Source organism: Furipterus horrens, unplaced genomic scaffold (assembly GCF_987537825.1).
Source record: "Furipterus horrens unplaced genomic scaffold, mFurHor1.1.pri manual_scaffold_6, whole genome shotgun sequence".
NCBI lineage: Eukaryota > Metazoa > Chordata > Mammalia > Chiroptera > Furipteridae > Furipterus > Furipterus horrens.
The window spans coordinates 76,154,355-76,171,980 of NW_028327176.1; the positions used below are offsets into that span (position 1 = coordinate 76,154,355).

General features: G+C 47.8%; 1 protein-coding gene and 1 pseudogene across 1 annotated transcript; both read left to right on the plus strand.

Moving 5' to 3' along the window:
* Nucleotides 1-98: 98 nt before the first annotated feature.
* Nucleotides 99-13,630, plus strand: CUNH2orf92 (chromosome unknown C2orf92 homolog). Its single transcript, XM_090280765.1, has 5 exons — nt 99-182; nt 1,234-1,429; nt 10,340-10,450; nt 11,763-11,913; nt 13,254-13,630. Exons 1-5 carry the CDS (start codon nt 99-101, stop codon nt 13,384-13,386), a joined length of 675 nt encoding a protein of 224 aa, XP_090136891.1. The 3' UTR covers nt 13,387-13,630.
* Nucleotides 3,329-5,398, plus strand: LOC150006568 (C-terminal-binding protein 2 pseudogene; annotated as a pseudogene).
* Nucleotides 13,631-17,626: the final 3,996 nt, after the last annotated feature.

Below are 17,626 nucleotides of genomic sequence, written 5' to 3' on the forward strand. Positions count from 1 at the left end.
TTTTTTTTAAATTTTCCAAAAGACAGTGTACCCAGAGCAATGTCCATGTCCCATGAAGAACCTGATTGTAATTATCCTAAAATGATGAAAGCTGCCACATGCCCAAATTACTCAATGGCTATGCACATTGCCTGCCAGGAAACCAGATGACAGTCAGCACTGTCAGTGGTTTTGAGTTAAAGGTCAGAGCCATAGACACTCATGACAGCTCTGTGGCACTCAGAGTAGGTGGGTGGAGTGGCCTTAACAACTCTTCCTTAGGGGATCGGTTTCTTCTTGCTGTTTTGCCCTATACCCTGGGGCCAGAAAATAGGGATGGTCATGACCCTGAATCACAAACATGGGTCTGGACTTGGAGACGTCACAACCTCCATGAAGAAAAGCCTGAAACCATAGATCAAAACCTCCATGGGTCGCTACAGTGCTTTAGCCCAGTTGATTCATATCCCTGATGTAGCCACATGAGCATGAACCCATGATGTCCTAGAGTAGATTGCCCACCAGTCCATTTCATTTGCACCTTCATTTTATTTTTAAAAAGATTTTATTTATTTTGGGGGTGAAGGGAAGCGAGGGAGAAAGAGAGGGAGAGAAACATCGGTGTGTGAGAGAAATAACGACTGGCCACCTCTCGCATGCGACTCAACCCGGGACTGGGCTGCAACCCAGGCATGTGCCCTGACTGGGAATTGAACTGGCAACCTTTTGCTTTACAGGGCAATGCACAACCAACTGAGCCACACCAGTCAGGGCCGCAGCTTCATTTCTTCATTTGCCAAATGACAGTGTCACAGGTTTCCTGTGCTCATTAAATGGGTCAAGGGGAGACAGCTGAACATAGACCCACAGTGTGGATCAGGGCAGGGTATGCAGTAGTATTGTGCCCTCTCCTCCAAAACAAGAAAGCAACACATCTCCAAAGTGGCCGAAATCTCTCCTATTGGCACCATTCCCTGGACAGCGGAGAGTTTCTCTTCAAAAAACCTGAGATGTGTCTGTCTGTGTGTTGCCCCGCACTGAGCACTGAGCACAGCCATGAGTCCACAACAGACAGCAGCACTGAGACGTGGGGAGGGAAGGGCACATGAGCAAGTGTTATCTCCCTCCTCCTCCTGTGGTTGGTGCCCTTCCCACCAGTCTCAAGGAGAAAACCAAATCCATAGAACTTTATTGCCCGCTTACAAGGCACTCAAAGGGTGGACTGGAAGCTGTTTCTGGCACTCTTTTCCCTAGAGCAGCCAACTGCGTGGTGCTGCTCTCAAAATACCGTGCAAGGGATATCAATTTGAAAAGATTACATGTGGATCTGGTGAAAGATTTACAGCTAAGGTTTACTTTCCCATAGGTTCTCCTCAACAAAAGAGCTTGAAAAGTTCTGAATTTGCATCAAGTTCATATACACAAGAAGAGTATTTGGCTAGACTGTTTGGTAAGTTCCTTCCTCACGTGACACTGTCAGGCTGTATTTGAGCATCTTGAGCTTATCCCTGGTCCTCCCCCAGAAACTGGTTCCTGCTGCTCTGATGGAGGGAAGGTGCTTTGCATGGAGGCTAGAACCAGTTCTCTAGGTGTCAGAGTCCCAAGGAATTATCAAAAGCATAGAAGATCAACACGTGGAAAAGATGCTGCTCCTCACACAGGGGTCCATGTGGTGGCAGCAGGGCCACCCTCTGGGAGGTGTTGGAGGTGCAGTGTCAGACCCCACCTGAGACCAGATGTGTCACATCTGCCTGGACAGGCACCCAGGAGATTCTGCACGTGGTAGAGGTAGTGAGGCCCTGAGGCTGAGATAGACCTTCTGCCCAGGTCCTCAGCCCTAACTGAGCACAAGAATCGCCTGGAAGATTGTTAAAAAGAGAAATCCACACCCATGCCAGCCGTAGGTTCCTTGGTGTGTGGTGAAACCTTCCTGTGAGTCATTTTTAAAGGTGTGTCTTGGCTGGGACTCATGGATCTACTCCAAACCTCCCATCCAATACTTGAGGATAAGTAGGCCCTGGGAGTCCTTTTTTTTTCCTTTTCTTTTTAAGAAGCCTAAGTAAATCTACAGTGACTGCCTGGCAGACTGATGGATAGGTGACCATGACTGAATGAAGGAATGGGTCCAGCCAGCTCTTGCAGTCCCACTGCCCCTGCTTTCAGGGGTCCCCATCCAGCGAGAGAAGACTCTCCTTGCAGGTGCCCCAGTCCACACATGCAAGGGGAGCGTGTGCATCTGAAGATGGGTGTCTGCTTCGGGGTTTGGGAGGATCCCATCCCCTTAGGGCCTACTGAGCTGCCCAGTGCCATGCCAGCATCGGCCTTGGCATTGGTGGGCCACTGATAAACTTGCCTGGTTCTCTCCAAGCAGCAGTTGAGGAATTGTTGGTTAACTCATTCACCAAGGAATGGCTGGTGATGAGAACTCATTATTTTGAATGAGTGAATGTGGCGGTTAGTTTTTTGTGTCCTTATCGTAAGCATCCATCCACCACGTAAGTAGACCATCCACCAATGTACCAACAGCCCTTGAAAAAGGACTCAGAATAAATATGCAATCAATGTGGCCTAGCAAAGTAAACCTAAAATTAATTGAAATGGTTATTTTCAGAGACAGGTAGACACTGGGATGCTTTAAAAGAAAAGGAGAAATTATTATATTTCCAGAAATGTAACTATGAAAAAGTAATAACAATATTATAAATGAAAAGTTTTCTGAGCTTATTGGATCTGTTATTCTAACCCCCAACCCCTGCCTCCACCCAACTTTTGTTGGTACAGTTTTCAAAAACATTTGTAAATGGACTTGAAACCTCTGAGGACAACCCTGTCCTTTGGGTATGTCATGTCCTGGGTGGTCCTGTTGGGACATGGACCTGTCTGGGTCCAGGTTCTTCTCTAAGGCACATGAGGTGTCCTGTGGGATACTGGCAGGGCCATCATTGGTATGCAGTTTGATAACTGCCTTAAGGACTTCATATGATGCTTATAGTTCATTGGGTTACAGTTGCCTGATGGCTGTTCTCAAGTTTCTTGCATGTCACATACAGACCCACTAGGGCTGCTGTGACCACTAAGAGCACCAGAGTGTTGGTGAATGCAGTTCACTGATGCCTCACATTTGTGGACAGGATTGACATTTGGGGTCTCAGGAAATATCATGGTCAACATGATCCAGACTCAGCTTCAGCCAACAGGGCCTATTTTCTGCTTTTGAAGTCTCTCAGTCCAGTGCCTGTCTCCTGGCTGTCTGGAGCTGAGTTGGTTTTCCTTTCCCTCTCTACTCCAGCCCTTGCTTGTTGCTCTGTGTGGCTGTGTCAGTGTGTCTAGTCATGTCTGTTTGTTGTCCTCTGCCTTGTGTGGATGGCTCAGGGATGTGGACCAGGCAACAGGTCTCCATCCCCTATGACTCTCCAGCTCCTAGGGCAGTCTGAGCAGAGCTAGGGCTCCATACAAGCTTTGTGTCAGGATGACCCACAGCTTTCTATTCTGTCCCAATATACGTGGGTGTCATGATTTTGGGGAACCTATGCTTGGGTCCTCTGTACAATAAAGGGCAATCAAAAACACAGGTCCAAGATCACCTCAGTGAGAGATATCCAGGTGTTGCCATATTCAATGCACCAGGTAAGAATGCATTAGAACCTGTTCAGGTAGCTCAATTGGTCAAAGTGTTGTACTGTACCCCAGAACGTTGCAGGTAGGGTGTGTGTCATTTTAAGGTGGCCTGGCGAGTGAAGTACCCAGCCAGGAGCCACGCTGTGCTGAGGGGGAGCCGCACAGCTGCCACTGCCAGTGCTGCTGGGTGGGATGTGAGTTGGGGATGCCGCTGCTGTCTTCTGGGTGGGCACCCTTCACTGTGGATGCTCGTGGCCCAGGACAAGAGTTTGTTTCCTCGCCTTAAATGGTTTCGAACTAATGAAGCTTGATTCCCATAAAAAGACAGACGGCCCATCATGTGAACTATAGAGTTTGTGAACAGATTTATATTGAGTTCATAGTGGCATCCACAGATACCTGCAAGTTCCCTAAAGTTCTTAGAGGACAGTTTTGCCTTTTGATTCAGAGTTGCGAAGTTCGGTCAAGAATGGCCTGCTTGGGTAGGCACAAAGTCAAGTGACAGCAATTGGGCAGAATTTGTGAAGGTATTCTTTCCCAAATCCAGAATGGCCCCCTGCCCCATCCCTTCTTCCGCCCCATGGTAGCGTTCTGGACCACAGAGAGTGCACCATGGAGATGCCGATCCTGAAGGACCTGGCCACCATGGCCTTCTGTGATGCGCAGTCCACGCAGGAGACCCACGAGGAGGTGTTGAATGAAGCTGTCAGCGCCGTGATGTACCACACCATCACCCTCACCACGGAGGAGCTGGAGAAGTTCAAGGCCCTGAGAGTGATCTTGCAGACAGTCAGCGGCTACGACAAGGTTGACATCAAGGCTGCTAGTGAGGTTGGATCGCAGTGCACAATATCCCGTCAGCAGCAGCAGAGGAGAGGGCTGATTCCAGCACTGGCCATAACTTCATTCTGTACTGGAGGAAATGTGGCTGTACCAGGCGCTGCGGGAAGGCACAAGGTGCAGAGCATCGAGCAGGTCCTGGAGGTCACGTAGGGGGTAGTCTGCATTCATGAAAACACACTGGGCCTCCTTGGCTTCGGTCACTGGGACAGGAGGTAGCTTTTCCAGCCAAGGTCTTTGGAGTCAGTGTCTTTAGTGACTCCTACTTGCAAGATGGGATAAAGTGGTCTCCAGATGTACAGGGAGTCTACGCCCTGCAGGACTTACTCTATCAGAATGACTTTGTCTCCTTACACTGTAATCTCAATCAACATAATCACCACCTCATCAATGACTTTACTATATAGCAGATGAGGTGAGGAGTGTTCTTGGTGCAGCCTACAGTGGACTGGTGGATGAGAAAGCCTTAACCCAGGCCCTCAAGGAAGGCAGGATAGGAGGGGCGGCCCTGGACGTGCACGAATCAGAGCCTTTCAGCTTTGCTCAGGGTCTCTTGAAAGATGTACCGAATCTCATTTGTAAGCCCCACACAGCCTGTTATAGTGAAGAAGCATCACTAGAGATGAGGGAGGCCGCTGCCACCAAGATCTGCTGGGCAATTGCAGGTCTCATCCCAGAAAGCTTAAGAAATGGTGGGAATTAGGAATTCTTTATCACAACATCTCCCTGGTCAGTAATAGATTAGCAAGCTATTCATCCAGAGCTCAGTGGCGCCACATACAGATACCCCCCAGGCATCGTGAGTGTGGTGGGAGGACTTCCTGCTGCCACGGAAGGGACCATCCCCAGGGGCATCCCAGTGGCTCACAACCTCCCCACAGTGGCACACCCTTCCCAAGGGCCCTCTCCCAACCAGTACACAAAACACGGTGACAATCAATAGCACCCCCACGAAGAGTAGCAGAGGACGACAAGAGGTCAGATAAACCTGGGACCAAGAGACAGTGAGAAATAGATGAACTGAGAGGAAAGGAACGTGACATTCTTTTTAACAGACTCTGGACATATGCACCAATGACACTGCAGTGTTAAAACTGCAAAACAGCTAGAAGCTAGGACTAGGAAAACTGAAGATGCCTTCTACTTATGAGGCCCTGAAGGACTAGGACGTGATTTATTAACGACCAACTTCTGTTATTGTGTGTTAAGTTTTCCCGTCTGTACATCAAATCGCAAAGCGGGCACAGTGGGTCCTGAACACCTTGCTATATAGAATGTTGCATGAAGAGTTCCAAACATCAAAATAAAAATTATTAAGAGGCAATCCCCATCTTGTGACTCTAGTCTCTCTGGTCCACAGGGGCTGGTTACCTCTTTGCTAATAGGAAAATTACTACAAAAATGGGGAGAAAACTGTGCCTTTGTTACACAACTTAACTGCAAGCATAAGACTGAAGACAGTCATGGTTCCTGTACAGAGAAGTCTTCCATCTGTACTGGATACTGAGTGGGTGAGTTGGTTGTGGGTTCAGTAATATCCTCTCTGATGATGAAAAAAAAATATTAAGTTTCACCAGCTGTTTTTACTGAAATATATTTTCTCGGTTCAGATCCTCAGCTATTTTTATTGAGTGGAAAGTCTTGAACTGCAAGGGTTTAAGAAGAATAATATTGCATTTCCTTATGTCTCAGGAAACACCTTTTATGGTAACTTGTCAGCTTGTCTATGAAGAAACCCACTTTTTTAGACATTGGAAAAAAAAAAGGTTGCAGGTTCGATTTCCAGTCCAGGCAGTTACAAGTATCAACCAATGAATGCATAAATAAGTGGAACAATAATTCAATGTTTCCCTCTCTCTCTTCCTTCTTCTCCTCTAAAATTACTTACTAAAAAATTAGAAAAAAATATTAAAAAATGTATTTGGCTGCAATAACTGGATGACCTGAGGTTAGTGGCTTAAACAGAGAGTAGTTTATTTTCCTTCTGTCAGAAGCAGCCCGAGGGAGGCAACCAATGTTTTAGTGGAGTGCTCAGCGGCTTCAGGTCAGGTGTGATTCTCTGAGATCATCAGGGCCTTCCCTGGTGTTTATGTCTCTTGGCTGTAAGATGGCTTCTGCGGCTGCAGACATCGCATCCACTTTCAGGGCAGCAGGTGAAGGGGCTGAGGAAGTGCAGCCCAGCACTACTTTCCCCTCCATCTGGAGGATCAAGATCCTTTAAGGGTCAGTGGAGTTTTCAGAGTACCTTTGCAGTCCCACATCCCTCCCCTGACTGCCTGGGACGTGGGGTGGAGTAGAAAGGACCTGTCTCTCCAAGGGCTTGCCCCTGAGGCTCCGAGCAGAAGTAGGCATGGAAGGAGGCAAGCATGGCTGGGGTGGAATGCCACAGAATCTATGGCAGATACTTCTCTGCTGTCATATGTTGATTACATCTTAGTTTTCTCTGTGTTTTGTCTTTTTTCTTTCTTAGCCATGTATTATTCCACTTGTGCCAGGTCCAAAGAGCAGAAAACAAGCAATATCACTAGCTGATCTGGGGTTATTGTTGTAAACAAGATAGTGAACAGCAGTTTCCAAATACTTAGCCTTTAGCATGGTCTGCACATTGGCCCTGCGCTATGTGCTTTCCTATCCATTATTTTATTCAATTTTCATGAAAGTTCTGAGTTAAGTAATCATATTCCCAGTCTACCAGTGAGCAATCTATAGATCAAGAGGTAGAGTTATTTGCCCAAGATCTCATTTTAGTAAACAGCCAAGTCAGGATTTGGTCTAGGTCTGTCTGCCGCAATGCAGGGCTCTCCCTGAGAGCAGCTTCTTAGGAGAGGCAATAAGTCTGCGTGGAAGAAAGTGAAGTGCTTATAGAAATGGGACAGAGGCTTGTTCGTGAGGGACAGCTTGGGGACAGTCTCAGAGGTGAGGAGAATGACAACAGGAGCAAGAAGAAAAATTATGATATTAAATGTCATGAGATTTGAAGCAAAATTTCTATATTGGGTCTATAATGTTTCTTGATTGATATATCTAGTGAAGTCACAACTTTTCAGAAATAATTTTGGTTGATGGAATTCCTCTGCCCAAGTCTAGGCATTTATTTTAGAGAGTGGCATTAAATATTCAATAAATGATAACTAGCAAGAATCACTAAAGTAGATTTTTCCATATCCCCTAAGTAACTTGTCCACAGTCAGCCAGGTAGCAGCCCCTGGAGTTTCACTTAAATGGTTTCCTGTAGGAAGAATGAGGACAAAATTGTTTGTTTTTTTTAAACATTACAATTAATTTACAACATTCCTCTTTGCAATCATCATTTTATAATCAATTCCTTATTGTATTTAGGGCTATTTCCACCTTTAAACTGACTGGTACTCATTCTTCTAGTTCATATGTTGATATGACTATAAGACAAATCATGACATTATCTGTACATTCACTAAACCACGTGCCCCAGGACTGAGGAGTTAGGGTCTTATATATGTAGTAGATGCTTAGTAATATTTGCTGAATGAATAAACATGTGATGAATGGGTGGTACATTTCTGGGTAACAATGTAATGGCTATTATAAGGATACAATTAAAATACACTGGGCACTTACTCTGTACCAGACACAGGAGTTTTTCAGCTACATTATTTTATTTCTGCAACAGTCCTATGTGTGTAGCATTTTGATTATGCCCCCATTTTACATATAGGGGCACTGAGGTTAAGTGACTGCCTTAGATCTAACTGCTAGTGTTTGGACTTGGGATGCCTGTAGGAGACACCAGTTATGTTTGCGTGATGTTTCCATTCAAGGACACATTGTACCCCTTCCTTAGCAACAGCAAGCACTGAAAAAAAAGATTAAAAGGGCTGGATATGAAGAGCAGTGAGAAAATTATCCTTCTGAGAAGTGAAGTGTCCTGTAAAAGGTGTGCCCAAGTCTGTGAAGGGGCGCCTGTCCTCAGTTAACAGGGAGCAATAAGGGGCTGTTTGCGTATAATCAAAGTGCTGTTTCAATGTTAGAGTTTCCTAAGACTATTAAAACACACACACACACGGAGAAATTTTGAAGATGTAAGACTTCAACTTTTCCATGAACTCAAAGCCAAAATTTCTTGGTTCTGGGCTCATTTAGGATAAAGGTATCACCAGGCCCCAGAAGTGACTGGTGATTTAGAACAAGTCTGTGTCATGAAAACCCCAGGGGCTCAACTACTTGCTCTTGAAGGGGCTGCTGCTGTCTTAGTCAGTGGTTTTCTGAGGTTGAAATGAAGTTTGGAAATTGACTGCATTTGTCAAAACTTGATAATCATGCTTATTTTTCTTTCACAAAAAGTAATCCAACAAATGATCAAAATCACAACCCATCACATGTGTAAAACATCCTTCAAACTCTCCAAAGAACCTTAGGTAAATGAAAACTTAAGACCATATTGATGGTAGGTCTGGACAGTGTCTTATGTTTTAATGGTGCAGAGACCAGGAAAGTAAACATTTGTGTTCAAGTGATAAGTCCACCTTTTTTTACAATTTCATGAAAGAGTAAGGCAAACCCAGCCCTCTCATGGACTAACTCCATGTTTTCCAGAATTTTCTGTCTGTGGTGGTTAACCTCTCATCTCTGATTTGACAAGCTGGCATTTCAAAGCCAAGTAATTATGAGTCATGTTATGCTGGGAGTTCTTTTCTCTTTTCCAGACCAAATTGAATAAGGAATAAATTTCTCTCTTTCCCAAGGAATAAGTAAGATCTCATGAGGTTGTTATCACCACCCCCCGCCCCTGTGACAACCTTAACCAAATTGTCTTGATTCCCACCCCTTTGTGAACTTGGCGAAAGAGGGCAGACTTACTGAGCTCATCCCGGAGCTGCCCCGTTGCGCTGCTGCGCACAGCGCTCTCCCATCTGGGAAGGGGCAGGCAGGCGCTCCAGCCTGGCTCGAAGTCTCCTCAGGGCATGGCTTCATTACGTTTCACCCTTCCCCCTTCTCCTTATGACAGCTCTACTTTCTAGCTATAAATGGTCTAAACAGATCTTGCTGGAGCTCCTACAATTGGTTCTAGTTTGCTCCTGGAACTTCTCAGAAATTCTCTCAGCCCCCTTCAAGGACCACTTCTGTGTTAAGCAAAGACAGCTTTTGGCTGTCCAGTTTTCTCACAGCTAAACGCACTCGGGCTTTCTGACAGGCTTTTATGCAAATGATCTGAAGACAGCCATTAGCAGAGTTAGGATGCAAAGATATTTTATTTTTAAGCCTGTCTCTTTCTCCTAAACCATTCTGCAGTCCCTATACTAGTAAATGAATATTTCAGTCTAGTTCATTTTCCTGTCCTGCCTTTGCAACTCAAGGAACATTTTCATAGTACTTTGTGGTTTATAAACATCATACCATCTGTGAGGTAATCTTATTATCTCTCTTTTCTACTGGTGAGGTCTGGGGATCGAGAGGCTCAGCGACTGGCTGGAAGGATCTCACTAGGCTCCTCTCAGCGTGGTCCTTGACCAGCAGCATCAGTGGCCCATTCTCAGGCCTTCCCAGATTTACTGAACCAGAAACTTTGAGATGGGGCCCAGTAATCTGTGTGGCTTTTAAAAAAATTTATTAAAATTAAAAAAATAAATTTCAACTAAGTTCACATTCAAGTAGCGATCTGTGTTTTAACAAGGCCTCCCGGTGATTCTGACACACGCTTAAGTGTAAAAACCACTGCCTCAGTCTACGTGTGGTTCATCCAGGAATTTGTAGATTAAAAAAATAAACAAAAACAAAACTTTGATGTACTTTTGGACTCTTCTCCAAAATCCTCCCTAATTCTCACTTTGGCTTGAAGGGAAGTTACTTTAATTCTAAAAACAGAACTAATGACAGGCCAGTGGCTTTTTTTTGGATGAACACATTTTCCTTTTGTCTCTTGTAGGTCACATTTCAGAGGAGGAGAGGAATCAGGAACCATTTCTGTTCACCAGGGCTGTAAGGGAGCCGTTAACTACTGTAGATAAAGAAACACTTAAAGAAGCAGTTAAACCAGGTAACACTCTGCACAGCGTGAATCTGTCTGTTTGCCGTTCACAGTATTTATTTTAACAGAATAGATGTCAGCGCACCTTTAATTCACCCACAAAAGAATATGACTTACAGTTAAAATTATGAGTAAAAGTAATTCCTGGAATTTGAGCATCCTTTGAAAAAGGCCCTACCTTTCTATTGTTTCTGCACAGCCAGGGCTATTTATAACATGGCACCAACTTGTGAGCCCTGCCAGGACTGGGCACTGAGGCTTCCTAAAAACAGGAAGGATTAGGTGCCAAACATGAACCTAAATCCCTGATGCCTGAGCCCGAGCCCATTCAGTGTGGGTAGGAACTTGCCCATCAGGACAACGTGCTGGTACCAAGACCAGTGTGCTCCTTCCATGTAGCCACTTGCTTTCAAAATTATACCTGGTTGTCACTTCCTAACTCTGAGAGACTCAAAGCTAAACTATTCCAACAGAGCCCTCACAGTTCCTGATGCTACTGCCTCCTGACGTGGCGGCGATGCAAGCAGGAAGTTGAACAGGCCCAATTTTCTCTCCATAACCCATGAAGGCCTTTGGCCAGCACCTGCTGCCAGCATCACTAGGCTCCCAGCTTTCACACTAAACCATCTGATTCCTGTCATTGTACCCCTGTACCCTGTTTCCCAGAATCCTTTTCCTCTTTTGGTCATACTACAAATGGGGTGCCAGAAGCTGGAGGTGTCCCCAGTGTCAGCGGGGGTCTCTTTCTTCAAGGTCTAGCTAAGATTGCCTTGTACTCCCAAGCCCACACTTGCCATTCTCAAGATTTCTGCAAGTCCCTAGAAGGCCAGAAGAGCTCAGGATCAGCTCAGGATGACATTGGCCTTATGTCACAACATTCTCCCAAACCTACACACATGAGGCAGACTGTGCACACTTTAGAATTTCCTGAAGCTGGGGGAGCTGGAGAGGGAGGGCAGCAGAGAGAGTCTGTATCACTGTCCCAGGAAAAGCTTCAAACAGAGTATCTGACTCCGTAGTTCTTAAAAGCATGGCAGTAGGACTTTGTCACCTCCTGTGGTGCTGCTGCCTCTTCCCTCCCCCTAGCTCTCCTCACTTCCTATAAACTGTGGTTTGTGGAACCTTCTTTTTGGTTGCTTTGCTGCTTCCCAGCTCACACCCTGAGTATCTCACCACTACCAAAGAGCTTTTGAATCCATTTTCCTAAACAAACCCAGTTCCTTCCCCACGAGGTTCTGAGGTTTTCCGAGCCAGCAGGTTGTCCCTGCAGATTTGTATGGGATCGACTCTCTGCTTACTCTGTGCATGTCTTCTCATTTAGATACTCAGAGCAGGACAGTACCCTGCAGGCAGCTTCTGCACTTCCTCCAGAGGAACATCATCATTGCCGTGGTTGCGGTGGCGGGAATCCTAGTGACCACAGTGGTGTTGCTGCTCCTGTTGACCATGTATACCAGGAAGAAACAGGCATTGTGAGTGGCTGTCAGTTACCACCTTCCTTCCAAGAACTCGTGGGTGTTTGTGCCAGTGTTGCCCAGAGCTCCCTGCTGATCCTGGATCTAGGAGAAGGCAGAGACTCAGCCTGGTGGTGCATCAGCATCTTCTTACAGGCTTTGTAAGAGTCCAAATAACCCTAATGTTGGTTTTTAGGCATTGCCTTGGAGGTTCTGGTGCACAGCCAGGTTTCAGGATTGCTGGCTTGGGCCATGCTGGCATCTAAAGGCCATGTAGATTAGGCCACACCTATTCCTGTACAAGGGCTACTGAAAGAGGAGATGGTACGGCTCTGATTAAAAGATCAGGAAATAGGAACATGGATGTAGAAAGGAAATGAACAGTAGAGTAAGAGGGAGGGAAGGATAAGTCTAGGGAGGAGATACAGCATTCCTACTGGAACAGCAGCACCGGCTTCAGGATATTGGTGTGCTCCCCTTCCCAGAACCTTCTACAGACTTCCCAGCTGTCTCCATGATCCTGCAAATGAGGGCTAATGCCTGGGGCAGCAGTGGCCATTTGGACTGGTCAGTGCCTGTCTGTATCAGTTATTAAATACTTTGATTATCCTCTGGATGAGAGTGCTCAGGCACAGTGGATCTAACCATGAGCAGGCACTAGAAAGCAAATCATTTACAAGATTGTGCATATGCAATTATTGTACCTTGACATGACATGCCTCGTTCTGTATCCCTTGGGACATACATTCCTGATCACAGGAAGAACAGCTTCCTGCAGGCCCCTCAGGTCCTGTCTGACTGTGTCGGGTGCTCAGTTGACCCTGGAGTGGGGGTCTGTGGTGCAGAATGACGGGTGGTGTCCATCCCCTGTCCTGCCCACTCTCTGACTCTGAGGCTACAGTGGTTAAACTCCCCACCAGCGTGGTATTGCTTTCCCTAAAGATGTCCTTTAAAATGCCAAGGCTCCTGGGCCTGGCAACCGTGCAGGGCAGCAACCGCCACCTCACAGCCAGCTTCCCCCTCTGAGACAGCAACAGGAGCCCTGAGTGGGCGGGAGTTAGAGACCCAAGACTGTAAGAGCTGGAAACAAGTGTGACCCATTGCACTCTTCCACTGGGGGCTAGTCCATCAGATTTACCATTCCCGCCTGTGCCTATTGAAGGTCTCAGAAGGAGAGGCCAGGAGCATGGCTACATCCTGCAGAGACCCACCAAAGCTGTGGGGAGCCTGAGCTGGGAGACAGTCGGGGAAGGAGTGTCCCAGAGGCAGAGGGAAGGGAATCCTTGCCCCTCAGCAAGTGCACAGTAGGAATTCCTGTACCTACACTTGTGCAATATGGTTTTCATGTTTTGTTGCAGATATCCTCCGGCAAACATGACATATAACATTTTTATAATGAATGGAAAGACTTGGGGGCAAAAGTCTCAAGAAAAGGACTCCAGAAAGTATGCAGGAAAGCAGGAACAGCTGAACTGCAATTCCTGCGTGTAGGTAGGGGTGGCCATCCCCCGCAGATTCGGAGCTTCGGGGACGTGCCTCCACGCACACACCTGGAGCAGCACTGGATCTGGCTGGGAGGTGTACTGTATGAATATTTACCTTCTCAGAACCTTGGGTGGACCAAGACAAATGTTTCACCACAGGATGCTTGTGGCGGTATGGCACCATGACTACTACAGGGCATTTATCAGATGACAAACCTGACAAACATTGGATGTCTTTATGAAAGCATCAATTCATTGATTCAGTCATTCTTCAGACAGACATTAACTGAACACCTACTACCTAGACAACATCAAAATACATGAGGCAACCAAAGGCATTGGAGTAGGGCGTGGCCTTGGCAGGTTTCTGAGATGGCAGTGGGCTGGCTGAAGCTCTTGGGTGTCCAATTAGGTCTCTGTGTTCCAATGTTGGGGCCCTCCTGTTGGTGTTGGGTGTTGCAGGAGCTATGAGCATTGTGGTGCTCAGACAGCACTTGCCCCCTAGAACATGGGAGGTTAGCGGGGTCAGGAAAGGGTTCCCAGGGCTGTCACAGCAGCAACTTGGGAGCACCTGCCCTGCCACCCATATGGTGCAGTCCTTGTGCCTTGACAGGGGGGCGGGGGGGACAGTCCTGTAGCACTGGGTGGGGCTCCAGAGGGACAAGGACTGGGGAGATCAGAGGTCAGAGGAGGGAGGTAGTGTGTAAGGAAGGGGTGTAGCCTATGCAAATGGTCCTGATCAAGGGCGTGGGAACTGGCCCAAGACACACTTGAGGGGTGAGGGGATGGGGGTGTTGAGAGAGGGACAGTTGGGTGAGAATGGGGTGAAAGAATAAGGTGGGGAGGCACAGGGGTGTAGTAAGGTGGAGGGTGAGGGGCAGGGCTGGGGAAGAATGAAGTGGGAGGGTGGGGAGGAGGAAGGAAGGTTTGGGTGCAAGAGTCGGAGAGTAGAACAATGGGGTGAGGAGAAAATGGAGGAAGAAGGGAATGGAGTGGTGGGGGAGAGATTTGGAAGGAGGAGGGGTAGGAGCAGTGGCAGGAACAAAGAGGGGCTAGGGAAGAACTGGGTAGGGACTGGGTGAATGCCAGAGGGGCAGAGAGAGGAGAGCCCTCGCCCCATTTAGCATCAGAACAGCTATTATTTACTGAGCACTGGTCTCCACTCAAGCAAGCCTCTGTCAGGCACCTCTCTGTGCCAGGCACATGCCCTGGCTGCAAATACATTCAGACTCACCTGGCCTCCCAGAGCGCTCTGCTGGAAGTTGACCTGTACGGGCCTACCCTTGGCCTCTGCGATCGAACTCCTTCATAGTGAGGAGGGCATGACCTGGCCCATTTCATTGACAAGGAATCTGAGGCCAGAGAGGGAAAGAGCGAATGCCCCGTGAGAGCAGCTGCCCACAGGTCTCTGGGTTCCTATCCAGGGCAGGTGCTCCAAGAGGGAAAGGTGGTGACTGGAGTGTGGCTAGTTCCACCCGACATCTGACTGCCCCAGACTTCAGTCATTTCCAGGCAGGTGATCTTCTCTGGGCCTCAGTTTCCTTGTCTTGGCAATGAGGGTAGGAATTTTACAGGGCTGTTGGATGGTTCATTCAGTAGCAAACATGTACAGAGCACTCACTTGCTGTGTGCCTGGCATTGTCCCGGGCTGGGTGCTGGGACACCACAGGAAGAGAATGGGTAGGCAGCCTTCCTGACAGCAGCTTGCTGACGTCCTCCTGAGCTTGAGATGGAGTGCATCTGCCAGGGCTTGGGTATACAGCAGGCACAACATAAATACCAGAGTTTTCCATGAGCTCCTGACAGGTTGTACCCCCACCCTCATCCCAACCTCTTGGGACCCCAGACCTGAGAGTCAGCCAACCCTCCTGTTGACCACTCAGACTTCCATCTGAGGAACAGGTTGGGGTCCGCCACCTCTAGCCTCTGCCAGCAGTCTCTCATTACCTGCAGGCCCACAAGCAGCCTGCCCTGAGCTGTCTCCCATTTCCCCCTTTCTCTGTCAAAGAAGTGGTCCCTTTGCTTTCTCAGTTTGCTCTCAACTAAGGGCTTCCACCTTCAGTTCAGTGGTTGGTCCAGCAGCCTGTCCTTGCTTGAGGCAAGGGATTGCAGGGTCCAGCCTTGTGAAGGCTCTGTTCCCTCTGGGCCTTGTGAAACCTCAAGCCTCAATATCTATATCTGTAAAATGGGGCTATTGTGAGCATTAAATACATCTTAGCTCAGGCCACACATAGTAGTCTTTACTGTCAATGAATCAGTAAATCTGAGATGTTACGATTATTCTGTAAAACTTTGGCTCTTTGCTTGCCCAGCATTCTTTCCTCCTCCATCCAGCCACAGTCTCTGACTTCCCTGGCATTCTCAGTGTGCTGTGGTGGGACGTGTGACCTGGTCCTAAGCCACTCTCATACCCCATCCACTGGCTTCAGGGACTGGCTGGGGAATGGATGTGTGCCCACTCAGACAAGGAGCTGTTTGGGGCTCTTGCTCCCTGAATGGGATTTAAAGCTGAGTCACTATCTTGGATGACAGGGAGAAAAGCTGTTTGAGAATACAGCCTGCACCTGGGCTTTTCCTCCATCATGCCATATTTATTGAACACTATTGTATACCAAGTGGCACTCCAGTTCTGGGGTGCAGCCAGAAACAAGACACTCTCTACCTCACAGAGGTCATGGTCCTGCCCCGGGCGTTTGCACTTGCTGTTCCCTCTGCTTGGAATGCTCTTCCCCAGATATTTCCATTGCTCCTTCCTGCGCCTCCTTCAAGTTTTTACTCATGGGTTAGCTCCTCAGTGAGGCCTCACCCTGATCCCTCTGCTCCATATCACATGCCCACACAGCTATTCCCCCCTTTCCTGATTTATTTTACTCCCCAGCACTTGAAACTACCAGATAGACTCTATAGAATACTTGTTTATTTTGTTACTATTCTATCTCCCTCACTAAAAAGTCAGCTCCACAAGGGAAAGGATTTTCATCTGTGTTGTTCACAGCAGATCTCTACTGCTTAGAACAGGGTCTGGCATAGAGTAGGGGCTCGGTACTGAATAAATAGGGGGCCCCCATGGACTGTCTGAAGAGGTGACAGTCATTGCAGTTTGAATGTTTAAGGATCCAGCACTTGCTAACCCCCGGGGGAGGGCACAGCACGTAGCTGCTGTAGACAATTGATTCTCTTCTGACTTAAAGCGAGTTGGATTTTAAAATTAGTGGGAGAGGGGAGGTGTCACTTTCAATCTTTAAGCTCCTGAGTTAAGCTTGGAAGGATGCAGAACTTTAGAGCTGCCCCTGGAGGGCGCAAGGGAGGCCCGTTGCTGCTCTTGAACTGCAGTCACTAACTAGCACATGGTAAAAAATGCGGAAGTCCAGAGATGATGATGATGATGATGATGGCAGCAATAGTGGGCTATTTGCTTTGAGGACTGTTTTCATGTTCACAATGTCCCTGTGAAGTGAGAAAGCTAACACAGGTCAGGTAACTTTCTCAAGGTCCCTGAGCTGTAAGTGGCAGAACCAGAAAAGAACAGGAAGAGAAAAATTACCATTGTCTGGCCACTCAGAGGAAAGGCAGGTGAGCTGCATGGCTGAAGACACCCAGGTGGGAAGGAATTGAGGAGGGGATCCTGGAGGAAGGGCTGTCCTCCCTGGGGGGGTCATTGGGCTGAGGTGTGAGCCCTCTTCCCCCAGCCCACCTGCGGCAGGTTTCCACAGCAGTGGCCTGGTGTCCTTTCAAATCTAGAACCAGATGTGGCCTGCGCAAACATAGGTGAAACTGACACAAACCCCAACCCTGCCCAGCTTGAGGCTTGGAAGGCTTCCTGGAGGAAGCCACATTTAATAAAAGATCTGCAGGAGGAGGAATCGGGCAGCAGAAGAGGTGGGGAAAGAGAGTTTGGGCTGGGACAGCGTGGGCAGAGGCCTGGGGGTGTAAGAGTGAGTGACCAATTTTTTCCAAAGCTCTGCCTGTCTGGAGTGAATGTTTACCTAAACCTGCCCTTGGCAAATGCACCACAACTTTCCCAGCCATTTGCTCTTTACCCTGAATGTTCAAAAGATGCATCCATCTATTTCTTCCACATTGGCAAAGCAAGTGGCCTTATCTGCAGGCACATCTCAGAACTGTCTGGGGCCATGTAGTTTCAGGAGGGGTCCTCTGGGACTGGAAGGGGCTGCAGGGCTGCTGAGCCAGTGCCTCCTAGGAGGTGGGAGCCCTTCTCAGGCCTGAGGACCTCAGCCCCAAACCTG